The sequence below is a fragment of the Pantherophis guttatus genome, chromosome 5, assembly GCF_059756535.1.
Source record: "Pantherophis guttatus breed Tessera chromosome 5, ASM5975653v1, whole genome shotgun sequence".
NCBI lineage: Eukaryota > Metazoa > Chordata > Lepidosauria > Squamata > Colubridae > Pantherophis > Pantherophis guttatus.
The window spans coordinates 37256744-37272912 of NC_142067.1; the positions used below are offsets into that span (position 1 = coordinate 37256744).

Consider the following 16169-nt stretch of genomic DNA (forward strand, 5'->3'; position numbering starts at 1 on the left):
TACTGCAAAGCCTGTCGTAATGTATTATTCATGAAATATATCTGTTTAAAATAAAATTCTAGAATAAGCATACAATATCTGGGCTACAGACTAACACAACTCTCCTACAACTACTGAAATCCAGTGGTTCTCTGTATTTTTGCACCATAGATAAGGTACAGGTAGTCTTCGACTTATGACCACAGTTGAACCTGTTTCTAAGCAGAGCAAATTTCAGTTGCTAAGTGAGACCATTGTTAAATGAGTTTTGCTCCTATGACACTTCCTTGTCATAGTTGTAAAATGAATCACTACAGTTAAGTTAGTAATATGGTTGTTAAGTGAATCTGGCTTCCCATTGACTTTGCTTGTCAGAAGGTAGCAAAAGGGGATCCCATGACTCCAGGACATGGCAATTATCATAAATATGAGTCAGTTGCCAAGCTTCAGAATAGAATAGAATAGAATAGAATAGAATAGAATAGAATAGAATAGAATAGAATAGAATAGAATAGAATAGAATAGAATAGAATAGAATAGATTTTTTTATTGGCCAAGTATGATTGGACACACAAGGAATTTGTCTTGATGCATACGCTCTCAGAGTACATAAAAGAAAAGATACATTCATCAAGAATCATAAGGTACAAAGCTTAATGATAGTCATTGGGAAACAGTCAATATAAATCTTAAGGATACCAGCAACAAGGTTACAATCATACAGTCATAAGTGGGAGGAGATGGATGATAGGAACGATGAGAAGTTTGATCACATGACCATGGGGATACTCATAAGTGTGAAAAAGGTCATAAATCACTTTGTTTAGTGTCATTGTAATTTCAAATGGTCACTAAATAAACTGTTGTACATCGAGGACTGCCAGTATACCCATTCTGGAAATGAATAGTAAGTACTCCTATAAATCTGTCAGTGCTAGACAATTTCACACAATCTCACAAAAGCTCCTTGTTAAATTTTATGGAATTTTTGACCTAATTGATAGCAAAGCCCCCAAACCTAGGACAACAATTAGCCATTTTGCAGCCAGTAGTGCAGTAGCAGCAATGGAGCTGACAGAGGCAGTTCCTAAATATTTAGCAGTACATGACCAGTTTACAGACAACTTGCACTAATGCTGCTTCCCCCAGCATTTCCTGGAACAATAAGTATTTACCTGGTCCACAGCATCTCTTAAGTCTTAAAAACTGTTTTTCAAAAATAGGGACATTTGAGGGAACAATAAGAATATAGCACCTTTCCTTTTATAAGTCAGAGATTTAATGCAGGGGAAGGCGTTCTTTGATGCGTAGAGACATATTTAATGGTGCTTGACACTGCAAGCTGTTCACCTTGGCATTAAGAAAAAAATACTACAATATCTGAAAGTGTATGTTCAACTCCAGCTGACTATATTCATGTACATCTATGGAAGTAGTTTGCCTTTGTTCTATTCTAGGATGTTTGTTTGTTTGGATTTCTGACTGGACTATCTTATGCCCCTGGTTTTTCCTGAACATCTTACATCTAAACAACAATCAGGCCCAGACATGGCAAACTGCTGAGACCTCAAACAGATATTTTTCCTTTGTCTTGTTAATTTGAGTAGATCTTCCTCCCCCCACCCCGCGTCCCTAGAGATAGACTTTCTAGGATGGAAAATGTTCATTTAGTAAAATGTATCAAAGAATGAATTGATAGTACTATGAAAAACTTGTTCAATTGCTATGTTTTCACATAGATTATGGAAATATGTAATCTTTTTATACTATTGTAAACTAATTAATGCTTCCATTAAAAGAGTTTTACAATTACTTATTCATATAGTATGGGTTATTTTCCCTTTTGAAAATCTTGCTTAGGAAAAGAGTAACGTTTGAAATAGGATGAGTTGGCAAATATGCCTTTGAGTTCTGTTGATGGGGAGGGGGGGCAATGAGATAGCATAATCAGAAACCTCAATGCTTGTATGGTATAATTGATGTTTACCAAGATTTGTAAGTTAATTGGCTCCTTTATAAAAGGGCACTGAATTCTTCTTCATCTTCAGTTTTGTGATTATGGCAAAGGATGATTTCTGTTTGTTTGCAATTCTCCTTATCTTGAGCAATAAGAAATTGAAATGACATCCCAAATCTTAACAGATGTATCAGTTAGCTCGATAATATTAGATTAAAATGAATCTAATAGAATAGAATGACTGCTAGATTCCTGCTTCTGCATAGGGCTGACAAATAATCAACAAGCCTGAAAGGACAGCAAAAAGGGAGGCAAAGGGGCTTCCTGTACAGAAACATAACTTTCTTTTCATTTTTATCTCTCCCTTATTTCCATCATGCCCCTAGAAAGGATCCTTATTAGGGGTGCTATTCAGCAGATTCTGACAGGTTCTGGAGAACCGGTAGAGGAAATTTTGAATAGTTTAGAGAACCGGCAAACACCACCCCTGGATGGCCACAGAGTGAGGTGGGAATGGAGATTTTTCAATATCCTTCCGCCAGGATTGGGGAGGGAATAAGGATTTTGCAGTATCCTTCCTCTGCCACGCCCACCAAGCCACGCCCACAGAACCGGTAGTAAAAAAAATTGAATTTTACCACTGCATCAACATTTAATTTTAAGAAAGTAACAAGCTGAGTTAAAACACTGAGGAACACAGAATTTCAGAATAGCAGAATAAAAAGGGACCTTGGCGGTCTTCTAGTCCAATCTCCTGCTCAAGCAGGAGATCCTATACCACTCTGGACAAATGGCTGTCCAATCTGTTCTTAAAATTCTCTAGTGATGGAATACCCACAACTTCTGGAGGCAAGCTGTTCCACTAATTAATTGTTCTCACAAACAGGATATTCCTCCTTAATTTTACATTGGATCTCTCTTTGATGAGCTACCACCTATTACATCTTATGTTGCCCTCAGGTGCTTTGGAGAATAGGTTGACCCCTCCTTTCTATGACAACCCTTCAAATATTGGAAGAGTGCTATCATGTCATGTCTAGTCCTTCTCTTTGTTAGACTGGACATACTGAGTTCCCGCAACCGTTCAGCATATGCTTTGGTCTCCAGACCTCTAATCATCTTTGTTGTTCTTTTCTGCATGCTTTCTAGAGTCCCAATGTATTTTTTTTTTGTATTCTGGTGATGAAAACTGGATGCTGTGTTCCAAGTGTGGTCTTACCAGTGCAGTATAAAATAGTACTAACACTGTTGATGCAGCCTATGACTTCATACTTATTGTCCACTAGAACTTCCAAATCCCTTCCATAGTTACCGCTGTTGAGTCAGGTATCATCTATTCCAATGATGGCTAACCTTTTCCAGACCAAGTGCTCAAAGTGTGCACATGCCCGAACCCCCAAAATGCAATGCGCATGCAGCCCCTGCACATGCACCCAGCCCCCTACACATGCATGTGCGGCCCCCCACATTCACCCTCCCTGTGCATGCATGCGTGGCCCCCTCCGCACGCACCCCGATGCATGTGTGCATGGCCCCATGCATGCACTTCGTGCATGCGTGCCCCCGCACACACCCCACACCCTCATGTGTAGCAGAGAACCAAAGAGCAGCTGACCAGTGGGAGGCGCATGCGCAAGCATGGCAGAACTGAACTGGGGCGACGGCTCACATGCCATCAAAGAGGCGCTGCTTGCCACCTCTGGCACACATGCCATAGGTTTGCCATCACGAATCTATTCTATACCTGTGCATTTGGTTTTTCTTGCTTAAGTGTAAAACCTTACTTTTCTCACATTGAATTGCATTTTGTTAGATAGGGCCCAGTGTTCAGGTCTGTCAAGATCCTTGTGCTGGCAATTCCCCCAGCTTGGTGTCATCTGCAGATCTGATCAGTTCCCTTCTATCCCTGCATCTAAATCATTTATGAAGATGTTGAAGAGTACTGAGCCCAAGACAGAGCCTTAGGATACCCCGCTACATGCTTCCCTCCATGTAGATGTAGTTCCAGCATGCTGTGTGCGGTTGGTCAAGCAATTAGGAATCAGTTTGGTGCGGGTGCTGTCTATTGCACACTAGACACAAATAACTACTTCACATCTATTACAGATTGTGAAAATTAAGAAATATAATTAGTGCGTTAAAAGGCAGCCTACTTTCATGCTTTCACTTGTTAAGAATATGACAGCTTAGAATGAAAGGATAGAAAGGATGTGACAGATTGCAAAAAAGAAAAAAAGTCTGAAATGATTTGTAAAGAAAAATTACTAGTAGTGAATTTATCAAAAGAATGCCATAATCATAAATATATTCATAATGTAAATATAATTAGAAATAACCAAACCAAAATTTTCAACCTGCCTCTAAGAATTCATTGAGTTATAACAGCAATCCTGTCTGATCATATGAAGGACACCACATTTGATCCCTGGGAAATGCTGAGTTGTCCTTCTTAAAGCATTATGATTTGTACTGAGATGACTAAAGAATTATGCTAAGCAACTGCATGACTTGGAAAGATTCAGCTTATGCGTTATCTCTTATGCTTATTATGCAGCAGTTAAAGGCAAAGGAAGAATGCCAATGCCAAATTGGGTATTGATAGAACTTCGCATTTCAGCAAAATCATAGATTGGTAGGAAAATATTTATTTTCTAAAATTTACCATTTTCAGTATAAATAAGAAAGAGCTCAAATGTAAGGATTTAACATGCACAGAAATTAAATATGGATCAGTACTGCCATTTTGAATTGAATGTGGAAACAAATGGAAGCCAGTGAAGCGGGCAACATCTAGCAAAGCAGATTAGTATCAGTTTAGTCTTCTAAACAATTTTGTCATCTAAAATAGAGGTCCCCCAACCTTTGCGGCCTGCTACTTGGCTGAGAGGGGCAGAGGGCAACTAAGCTGTGCAAGCTGTGGGGTGGCATGCACACACATGCATATGTGGCTCAACTGCAAGTGGCACTGCACATGCATCCATGCTGGCCCACTGCTTGTGTGAGTTGTGCTGCGCTTACGTGTGCATGCCAGGCCGCCTCTCACATAGCCTGATTCCGAATAGGCCACAGCCTGGTAGTAGACTGAGGCCTGAAGGTTGGGGACCCCTATTCAAAAAAGCTATTCTGTCTAGATAATTATAATTGGTATGTTGGTCTGAAAAAGCCATCATAGGGAATTCTGGAGTTGAAGTCCACACATTCGACAACAAAGTTGCCAAGTTTGAGAATTATGGGGCTAAAGCAATCTTCTCTATATTGTACTCACAGAGATATTAGTTTAGTTTAGTTTAGTTTATTTGATTTGTATACCGCCCTACTCCCAAAGGACTCAGGGCGGTGAACAGCCAAACAATAAAATACATAAATACAAAAAATTTAAAAAACCAGATAAAATCAAATTAAATCATTTTGGCCCGGACAAATTAAAACACCCCAATAATTTAAAAACAGATTAAAATTTACATATTAAAAGAGGGAGGAGATTAGGCCAAGCCCGCTTGATGGAATAAAAAGTCTTCACAGCGCGGCGGAAGGTGCGCAGATCCGGGATCCTCCGTATCTCTGGGGGGAGCTCATTCAGACGGTAGGTGCCCCCACAGAGAAGGCTCTCCCCCTAGGGGCCGCCTATTAGGTCTCTAATTCTGAGAATCCTGGTTCCAAAACAAACGAAAGATTCAAGATTGGAGCAAGCAAACCCATAATGATAAAAGGCATTCTTCCTTATAAGAATTTAATCCATAAAGGGAATAGAGTCCCTTCCATAAACTATCACCAAGGCCTTCATCTTCTCTGCGTTCCAGAGTCTTTAGCCAGTCTATCACTGAATCTTGGCATTGTGTGTTTTAGTGATCACTTCACAGCACTGATACCTGTCTCTGCATGCTTGTATTACTGCAACTCGATTGTGCACAACAATCAGTTCCCCTGCTAAAATTTTTAAATTGGTAACAGCTTTTATATGAACATTAAAATATTTGTACTTTATGTTGCAATTTTTTAACCCTCAAGATCCTTTTTCAGACAACAATCATACATTTATTTTAGTAAATAGTGAAAAGTGGTATCTTAAATGGAGCTGTGTATAACTTTTATGTTTCTGAATATATTCTGACTAGGGGAAAGAATTTGGCTATTTATGAGCCACTGTAGAACTGCAAAGTTACCATTTTAAATCCCATGTGCTGCATGTTCACAATGGGTTATGTTACAAAAGCAGACACTGTGTAATATGAGGAGCCCCTTAAGAATACAAATCAAAGATTTTCTGTAGCTTGAGTTCCCAGTGGATTGCCTGCTTTAGATATACAGATATAAAAGGTATTTTATAAAGAAATGAAGGATTGTTTGTTTCAAGTGAATTAAAAATGAAGGTTTTTTTAAATACATGAAACAGAGAATGATAATACCCTGTGGTTTTAACTTTCTGAAACTACAAGACAAATATTAGTTTACACAATTTGATGACTATTTTAAAAAATATATGTGTAAATGATACTATCTTATATTATTTTCCTATATTATTCTGTTAATCAAAACTATGTTTTTTTTTATGGTGTGTTTGTGTGTTCAAAACCTGATTTATATACTGTATCAGGATTCTTGAGAGTATTTTAAATAGTTTCAAATGGCAGCTGTTACTATATGGTAAGTCATTTAGCAATAGCAATAGCACTTAGACTTATATACCACTTTACAGTGCTTTACAACCCTCTCTAAGCAGGTTACAGAGTCAGCATATTGCCTCCAATAATTTACTGGGTCCTCATTTTACCCACCTCGCGAGGATAGAAGGCTGAGTCAATCTTGAGCCTGGTGAGATTTGAGCTGCCAAATTGCAGGCAGCCTGCAGTCAGCAGAAGTAGCCTGCAGTACTGCACATTAAGCCATATGTGTGCTTTTACATACTGTACCATAATGCAGGGGTCCCCACCAGTGGTGGGTTGCCCCCGGTTCGGACCGGTTCTATAGAACTGGTAGTAAAACTGGTGGGAGGCTCTGCCCACCGACCCCAACATCATCAGGAAGCTTCTGCACATGCGCAGAAGCACGCACACAGCCCCGTTATGAACCGGTAGTACAGGTAAGTAGAATTCACCCCTGATCCCCACCCTCAGTCTACGGATTGGCACCAGGCCACCGCATGCCAGAAACTGGGCCATGCAAACAAACAAAGCCCCATCAGTGGGATGCAGGCAGCATGCGAAACCATGCCCTCTTCGGTCCATGGAAAAACCTCTCTCCACGGAACCAGTCCCTGGTGCCCAAAAGGTTGGGTGCCGCTGCCATAATGCAACTACTGTAACCTATTGCACCTTAACAAAATCAAGTATATGACATTATTGCTTAGAATATGTTGTAAATAATTTTATGTAGTGAACTTTCCAAATTATTGAATCACAAATCAGTCATGGCAATGCCTACTTTAAAATACACTTAGACTCGCTTTGAGTTCCAGGAAAGTGTTTTAATATTGCTTAAAGCTAACACAAATGTTGAGAACACTGCCTGCTGATTAATCAGCCTTTAATTAATAGCTCCAACATTTACATTGTTTGCATCTTGAGAGGACTGAGCTCCTAGGTTATTCATTTATGAACTTCATTTGTGAATACTGAGTAATATTACAATGGTAAAATTTGGCATGACAAAGCCATGCAAAAGATTACATACTTATGAAATATTTAAGTTCAATCTTATATATCACAGGATGATGATCTTAAAACTGCAATTCCATATGCATTTGCTGAAATACCCATCCCCCTGATTTCATAAGCTTTATGCAAAATTAAGTGGGCAGAGGGTTATGGTTTATGCCTGTCTGCAGAATGGAGAGATCTTCCTTGAGTCTGACTGTCCCATTTTTTATTGTATCATATGTACTCTTGATAATCATTCCTTCTCCTATGTTGGACATATGGCAGAAGCCCTCCAGGGAAAAAGAGTGAGGGACCAGGTGTTCTGTGAAAAGATCTACCTGTTTGTTATGATAAATGCATATCTAAATAGAAGCATAAAGCTTTCAGACAGAGCTATGTTGAGACAGGAATATTTTACAAGACTTTTTAGTGCAATTTAGCTTCAAACAATACATTAATCTTATCTTTCTGGATTTGAATGTTTAGTTTTCCCGATATTGGAAAAATTGATAATATTTTTTAAGAATGCTCAATTTATATAGAATCCCTTATCAACTGCTCAATTTATATGGAATGTCACAAACCTGGAGAGCATAGGCTGGGGTTCTTCGTCTTTGGAGGTGGAAAGTAAAATTGTTGCAAAATATCATGTAATTCTAATGTTAATGTAATGTATGCTTTTACATCTAAAAATAAAATAAACGGTTGAGCTATCACACATTAGAGTGATTCAACAATTCAATACAGCAAATGATTTAATATTGATATTAATTCTGAAAGACATTGACATCATACAAGAGAACAGTATGCATATTTCAGTGATCATAATTCAGGTGTCTCTTTTAGAACTATAGATATTTGAGTAGATTTCTATTGGGATGAAAATTAAAACAAATAAACCCCAAAAATATACATACAGTCTTGAGTAGAAAATAGATTTTGTTCTGTGGAATGAAAATAATGAGAAATGAAAAATCTTCTCAAAACTAAAAGGAATAAGAAAGGGCTGTTGGATCACTCCAATATATGTTTTAAATAGCTGCTTATTCCAAGAGCTCCAGGAGATAACATCAGGCACAGTAACGATAATACAATGAGTGTAGTTTAGTATACCTTGCTATTTGGTATTCCAAGTACTTTATGTTACAAGAGATCTTTTCTCTGGACCTAAAGGATCTCCCTACTATTATGGCTGACATCTAAATACTGATTTCTATGAATATATCTAATCCCAGAATCTGTGAAAACATTCCATTAACATATCTGCATTAGGAGCCATGGTGGTGCAGTGGCTAGAATGGCAGTATCACAGACCAATTCCGATGACTTCCAACTGCCAGCAGTTCGGCAGTTCAAATCTCACCAGCTCAAGGTTGACTCAGCCTTCCATCCTTCCGAGGTGGGTAAAATGAGGACCCAGATTGTTGGGGGCAATAGGCTGACTCTGTAAACTGCTTGGGGAGGGCTGTAAAGCACTGTGAAGTGGTATATAAGTCTAAGTGCTATTGCTATTATTTATGTGAAGATTTTAATCCTGCTATACAGTATCAAAATCAGCAGAAATGTTTAAATAAAACAGAAAGAATGGGGACTTTAGAGTATAAGCCTTTGGTATAATTTTTAAAAAATTGGGCAGAAAAAGTGTGTGCCTCTTCTAAAGATATAAAGGAAGTTTTATTGATTTATTTTTAAGTGCTGTGGGGATGAGAAATGGATCAATAACAGAAATAATGTACCTCAATAACTAATAAGATTATCCCTGCCTTCAGAAATTACAACCAGGATACTGTCACCAAAGCAGAAATCAAAGAATGAAAAAAGAAAAACAACTGAAAATAATTTTCTGGAAATTATAAGAATTATAAACTATATGGGTGTACATAACATACAGAATCTCTATCGGAATTAAGTATCCACAAATTTGCCCTAGCATAGATTGCATTTTCTCTGAATAATCTGTATGGGGTAGCGATGGGGTAGAAAGGAAAAGTCAGTCAGTTCCCGGATTGTTATAATTCCTACACTCTTTCTGACATTCTTCTCTGTTTCTTCCTGTCTCTCTCTCTCCCTTAGAGGTTGCCACCCATCTCTTTATATTTATATTTCTAAAATTTTATTTGAAGTGTGACATAACATCCTAGCCGAATGTGGAAGAACTACTGTACACCTTTTAAGGTACTAGCCAGTGGTGGGACTCAGTCAGTTTGCACCACTTCGGGAGAACCGGTTGTTAACTTTCTGAGCAGTTTGGCAAACTGGTTGTTGGAAGAAATCATTAGGGCAGAGAACCGGTTGTTAAATTACTTGAATCCCACTACTGGTACTAGCATATTCAATGCAGTGGTGTCATATAACTTTGCGCCCTGTTTCAGACAAAGTTCTGTGTGATTACTCTTCCTCCCCCCCCAGTTTTCACACTGCAATTTGGGCCATCTTATATTTTAAAATATTTGATGAAACCGTAGCTAATGAAAGAAGGACAAAAGTGTCATCAGGCCAATGGAAATCACACACACTCTAGATTCAGTCTGGACCTAACAGGTGTCATGACATTCGCTTGAATCAAGCTTTGCCCTGGATCATCTGACACCTGATCAAGGCTTCATATCTTAGGCCCAAACAAACCCTTGGTCTTACCTCAGTCTATATTAGGGAATATCAGTATATTAGGGAAAAGAAAAAGTAGACTACATAAATTTTTTTCTAGTGAGTGTTAGTAGTAGTGAGTTTTGGATGTACAATACAGTGGGTTCTATTTGAATTCTAGGAAAAAAGACTTCTTAACAATAAGAGCAGTTTGACAGTTCAACCAATTTTCAAAGAACTGGTGAGCAAATCTTCCCTGGATGTGTTCAAATAGAAGCTGAACTCATTCCTCTGTTCTGGATGCTTCAATTTTGTCAGAGCTGCAATTTGAATCAGTGATGGCCCCTTCAAGCTCTATAATTCTATGTAACAAAACCATACTGTTTCATCTCTGGACAGATGCTATAAATAGCTGCTTCCCTGAGGAATGATAGATGCAGTGCAGTGATGCTATAAGAGAAGTATTTAAATCTACCCTTAAGCTGTGTCATGCTTGCTAGCCACTGAAGAGATTGCTAATCTGTAGAAAGAAAATCAGTGAGGGTTTTTAGCTGATCATTTGGATGAAGGGCTAATTACATAACCTTTTAGCTAAAAGGAATTGCTCTGTTTCCATGGTTCATAAATTACCAGTGTGAAAGGAAAGGATTATTGGTCACAATAGAAGTTGGGCTCCTTTTTCTACATTCATTACAGTTTTAGTAAAGAAATATGCAAGCTGCATTTTCAATTTATGTGAAATCACTTCAGTTTCCAGAATATTTCTGATTGCAATTGCATTAGGCTCAGATGTTTGGCTAAAGACTTTTTTTCCTTGATAGTTATAAATTGAGTGTGGATCCTTAGGAATATTTTTAAGTCTTTAATTATTAGTTATCATATTTTTAAAATACATAGAGCAAGCAGCTTAACAGAAAGAATACATCAAGGGAAGACTTCAGAGCAGAAACTCAGATTCCAAGTTAGTTGAATAAGCAGCTGGCTTTTAACATTTTGAATAATTAGAGCAATATACATAGTCATTATATGTCCTTTAGAAGAACACATCTAAAATTCTCATTATATTTGCAGAATTAGAACTGTGTCTATCATGGAAATATGTTTATATTATATTTATCCTTCATCTCATTTAGAGTTTCATGATTTCTGTAGGTTACCTGACCTAGCTGCTACACACTGCAGAAGTAAACATTCTTCTTTTGTCACAGCCACATTCCTTCATGAGGACCATATGATAACTGGTGATAAACCAAGCAGGGAGTTTATCAAAAAATTATTACCTTTTCTTCCTCCTGTTTGCTTTCTGACAACTTCTTCTGCCTTTTTCAAGCATAAGACTTGGGATGGAACAAATTGTTCTTGCTATTCTCTAAACTAATTCCTTGTACACAGATTTTATGGAAAGCGTTTCAATTTAAACCAAAGGCTGCTTGAAAATAGACCAAGGCCACATGTCTCCCTGGGTTGCAAGATATTTAGCTCATGTTAAAGTATATCCCATGTACATTTACATATGAATTAGCCTCAAAGAGTTTTATATCCAGTGAAGTATGTAGATTTTTCATGATACTCCTGGTTTTTAATGTTCTTTCCTATTTCTTTTACTATAAGGATTGATTGATTATGTTCAATCAATCAGGTTGTTGTCAACTTTTAGTGACCACATTAATAGATTTTTTTAAAAATATAAATAATTAAAACAGTCATTTAGAAAAGTAAAACTAGGTAACCTAATTTGGAGCCCTGTGCTTCTTGACAATGCTTTTCTGAATGTTCACTGCAACAGAAGGATAGAGGTGGATGAAATTACCAATGGAAATTCTTGAATGTAAATTGATGCCTTGCTTGTGAATCCACATGGACACTGTTAGCAGACTTTTCTTCAAGTACAGTTTCTATCAACTTTTCCTGTGGTGCTTTCAGTAAATTTTCTGTAACTGTCAATTTCATATCTTTTAATGGATGATCAAAGAAGTGACAGATCTATTAACCCTGAAGATGAATTAAGCGTAAGTAAGCAAACACAGTGTGCACTGTAATGTTAAGACTGGGTTATATTTGTTTGTCATGTTCTAATTTACAGAAGATCTTTATTGGATTGTATAGCCATTGTAAATGCAGTAGATGTACTGTCTTTAACTGTAAACAATATTTTCATGTCTTTGTGTTCCCAGAATGATGGGACACAATATTATGGGATAATTGTTTAGAAAATCAGACATGTATAAAGAGATTGAATATTTTTTTTAAAAAAAAACCTAATTCCATCCCTATCTGGTGAAAAAAAGCAAAAGCAAAAGCCAAGTAGTGTATCTAAATATAGTCAGCTTTCAACTAGTTGGCATAGTAACCGTTATCCTGAAGAACTAGCATGTGGTAAAAAAAGGAAAGAACAATTTAAATAATTAATTGTGCAGTGATACTTAAATTACTTCACTGATGGGGGATGAATTTTATAATGCTTAACTATCACGAGTGTAAGAAAAATATATACATTGTTCTCATGCATATCTAACAGTAACTATAAATATCACTGTTCCTTGACAGAAAATGTAATGGTTTTGCTCATCGTATAGATAGAATTAAGCATTTTATACATTATGTTGAAGTCTAAAAAACTTAAAGAAAGAGGTTTGATTAGAAATAAGAGAAATTCCAGACTGATATAAATAGCTATCTATAATATCATATAACATGGTACAATACAATAATCTAGTTAGATTTTTCTAAAATGAATACTAGTAAGAAGAAGCTAATTAGAAAAATTGTATTAATAACTTTTGTTGTCACTAACTACTTAGAATTGACAATTATCTGTTCAGCAAACACATACAGCAAAAAAAACCATAGCAGATGCTATATCAATTGCATGAGAATTGTTAAAAAAGTAAACAGCAGTTCAACTTCCATCCCAATATTGAACGCTTTCTAAGGAAATTGTATTTTCTTGGAACTTGGTGCCCAGATCATATATGATTATTTGCTGGGTATTTTTTTTTTTTTTGAGAGAGAGAGAGATGAATCATGGAATTTGACTTTACACCTTCTTATCAGGCTTATTGTTGGTATTATCTAAAATCAAGAAAAAATGTCTTCTTTCCCAGAAAGTGAGATCATTCTCTCCCCATCGTGCTTCCAAATCTTAACAGAAAAAACACGAAATTCTTTCAATTTTAATGCTTTATTATAAAGCTATCTATTTTCCTGTAAAGCTAGTAAAACACTTAATTCTACCTTCCTTGTTAGTTGCATCTAAAAATACTTGTATTATGGGTCATGTTTGTAAAACAATGGAAAAAGTCTTCATTTAATGTAATGAAACAAGGAAACCATACCCTTATTTAATAGCTTAAAACTGAAATGGGAGGTTCTCACCTTCTAAATGTTCTTGAATTCTTCAGGCCTTCAACTTTGTCATGATGTTTGGCAAATGGACATGGAATGCAACTGAATACCCCAAAGTTCTCATCTCTGTCTTTCTAATGAAAGCCCTGAACATATTTTCAGGAGAAAAGGCAACTATATAAAAATAAAAAATAAAAAAAAGTATTAGTCTTTACCTTCTTGAAACTCTTTTGTTTTCTATTTTAAGGTATCAAATATATCAGTTCAAAGATCAGATTCTGAAGAAAAATGGGAAAGACTCACAAAAAAACTCAACAAGACATCAAAATCCAAAAGGAAAGCTAAAAGGGACAAGTCTGCCTGGAATTTTCAAAATAAAATAATCTTGTTTACAATAGTTCTCTTCATTATCGGGGTAATAAGTTGGACATTATTGTGGCTTTTTATTGGTGAGTTCTTCCTACTTCACTCATCTAAGCTTTGTAATCCTTGTATGCTAAACTGCTTGAGGAAAGTCTTCAAGGTAATGGGGTCTTCTCAAGGGTCTCCTTAATGGCAGATCAGATCTGTAGGCTGTATTGAAGTATCCTGGGAAACCAGTTATGAACTGTTTCTATGAAAATTATAGCGATGTTTCCATGTTTCCATGGAGGAGAAAACAAACTGAATTCAAAGGAGACTTTACTTTTTTACAATGGTAAATTAAAAAGCTAAGGCAGTGGGTACACAAGCTAGGGAACTCCCTTACAAGGGGAATGAAATAAAGCTTTTCCATGTTCTGCTTTAGATGAACAGCAAGTCACAAGTATAGTCTACAAGAGAGATCCTTTCCAGAGAAAAGGTGGGAAGCTGGGTTCTCCTTGCAGGTGGGACAATTTTGTTGTGAATGTTATTAAGAAGGTCATGATGGATTTACTGCTTTTCCAGTTCATAGAGATCTTTCACTGTCAACTTTTTATTTGGAAATAAATAAAAAGTTGGAAAGTGAAAGAAAAATAGCATATACTCATGTTACCCATTCTGTTTTACAGTTGAGGCAGAAAACAAAGATGCTTTGTATTTTGTTGGACTATTTCGTGTTGCCAACATTGAATTTCTTCCAGAATATCGGCAGAAAGAATCTAGGGAGTTCCTTTCAGTAGCACAGAATGTGCAACAAGTGGTAAGGAAACCCGTACACAATGGCATACCATTTTTATCAGTAAATTTGACAAAATAATTAGCTGGATGCATGCATTAATCAGTTTTGTGTGTTCCAATGAGACAATGAGTAAAGGCCCAGGCTACAATATGTCTTTCTCTGGTTGCTTTGCTGGAGGTTATAATATAAATGAATTTTTTTCCCCCAAAGATGGGGGAAGCCTGTGTGAAATGAATACTTTTGTTGACAGGACAATACCTGCTGCCATTTATCAGTTTTTCTCCAGTCAAGAGAATTTGGAATAGCACAAAGGAAAACAAGAAAGGACTCCTGATCTTCAATAGTGAAAGAATTATATATATGATGAATACATTCATGAGTAGAGCCCACGGCACAATCTGTCCTGTTCCTAAAGTAGATATATCATTTATTTGTTTTCAATGTAGCCTCCTTTTCTCTTTTTTTAACCTGCTCCTGTTATCTTATATTAAATATGCACATGAAAGCTATGGCTAATATCCATCATTCCAGATATCCTCATATCTGTGAATGCATGTACATAGATCAACTTTACCCCCCCCCCCAAAAAAAATATCATCGTATGGCAGTATTTCTCAACAAGAAACCTACATTTGGACCTGTGCTCATTGTCTGGTATTATTTTCTCATTGGCAATCCCTGAATTTTTTACAATATACTTAGTATCATGCTACTTAATTGCCCCGTTTGGGCATTTCCCATTGTAATTTGGGAATTCATGTCCATCATGGCAGTCACGGATCTCATCCAGTTTACTGAAGTCCTAATTTACAGTGGAGGTCACAATCCAGATCTGCTTTTTGTTTGGGGGAGAGGGATAACATGATATGGAGTTGAGTAGTAGTTACCATCAACTCCTTTTCATGGTCAAATCACTCCCTGTTAGCACTGGAGTTGTCTGTGGCTACCCTCTCCATTCAAAAGAAGGATCTATTTGATCATTCTGTCTCAGGCATTTGATTGCCTTTCATAATAAACAACTTGGAGTTGTCCCTGAAGCTCTATAGTACAGTTTAACTGAGGCCTTAGTGGCTGCTTGGAATGAGACAGCAACAGCAGCCTTGGATTGGATTGTACCTGTGCAGACTCTGCAGCCTATGTGCACTGATTCTGGAGGGGGCCTGGTTTTCAAGGGAAGTTTGGGTGATTATTTATTTATTTATTAATTAAATTTGTATACCGCCCTACTCCCGAAGGACTCAGGGCAGTGAACAGCCATAAAATAAAACATATAGATACAAAATTTAAAATAGAGATAAAACAAATTAAATAAATTTGGCTGAACCATTTTAAAACCCCAATAGTTTAAAACCAAATTTAAAATTCCCATTTATTTTATTATTTATTTATTTTTATTATTATTTTTTATTATTCAAATTTCTATACTGCCCTTCTCCTTTCGGACTCAGGGCGGTGAACAGCCAAAATAAAACATTTATACATAAAGTACGATTAAAAATAGATTTAAAATAATTAAATTTGGCCC

At 36.7% G+C, this 16169-nt stretch overlaps 2 protein-coding genes across 4 annotated transcripts in view; both read left to right on the plus strand.

Annotated features, from left to right (window-relative positions):
• The first annotated feature begins 2766 nt into the window (after positions 1-2766).
• On the plus strand, positions 2767-14665 carry LOC148113329 (transmembrane protease serine 7-like). The gene is made up of 4 exons (XM_087894933.1): positions 2767-12167; positions 13751-13952; positions 14291-14369; positions 14535-14665. Exons 1-4 carry the CDS (start codon positions 12117-12119, stop codon positions 14536-14538), a joined length of 336 nt encoding a protein of 111 aa, XP_087751059.1. The 5' UTR covers positions 2767-12116; the 3' UTR covers positions 14539-14665.
• The window catches only part of TMPRSS7 (transmembrane serine protease 7), a 34363-nt gene continuing 32611 nt past the window's right edge, over positions 14418-16169 (plus strand). For 2 of the 3 annotated variants that reach the window (XM_087894930.1, XM_087894931.1), the window contains exon 1: positions 14552-14665. The gene's annotated coding sequence lies outside the window, so the exon portion shown is untranslated. Of the gene's footprint in view, positions 14666-16169 lie in introns of all 3 variants that reach the window. The other variant, XM_087894932.1, reaches the window with a different exon arrangement.

Bases quoted from the DNA above. Each gene is read 5' to 3' on its own strand.
- LOC148113329 (XM_087894933.1), top strand. From the start codon at position 12,117: ATGGATGATCAAAGAAGTGACAGATCTATTAACCCTGAAGATGAATTA. The intron at 12,168-13,750 runs GTAAGTAAGCAA...TTCTATTTTAAG, and splicing joins ACCCTGAAGATGAATTAAGC to GTATCAAATATATCAGTTCA. The intron at 13,953-14,290 runs GTGAGTTCTTCC...GTTCTGCTTTAG, and splicing joins ATTATTGTGGCTTTTTATTG to ATGAACAGCAAGTCACAAGT.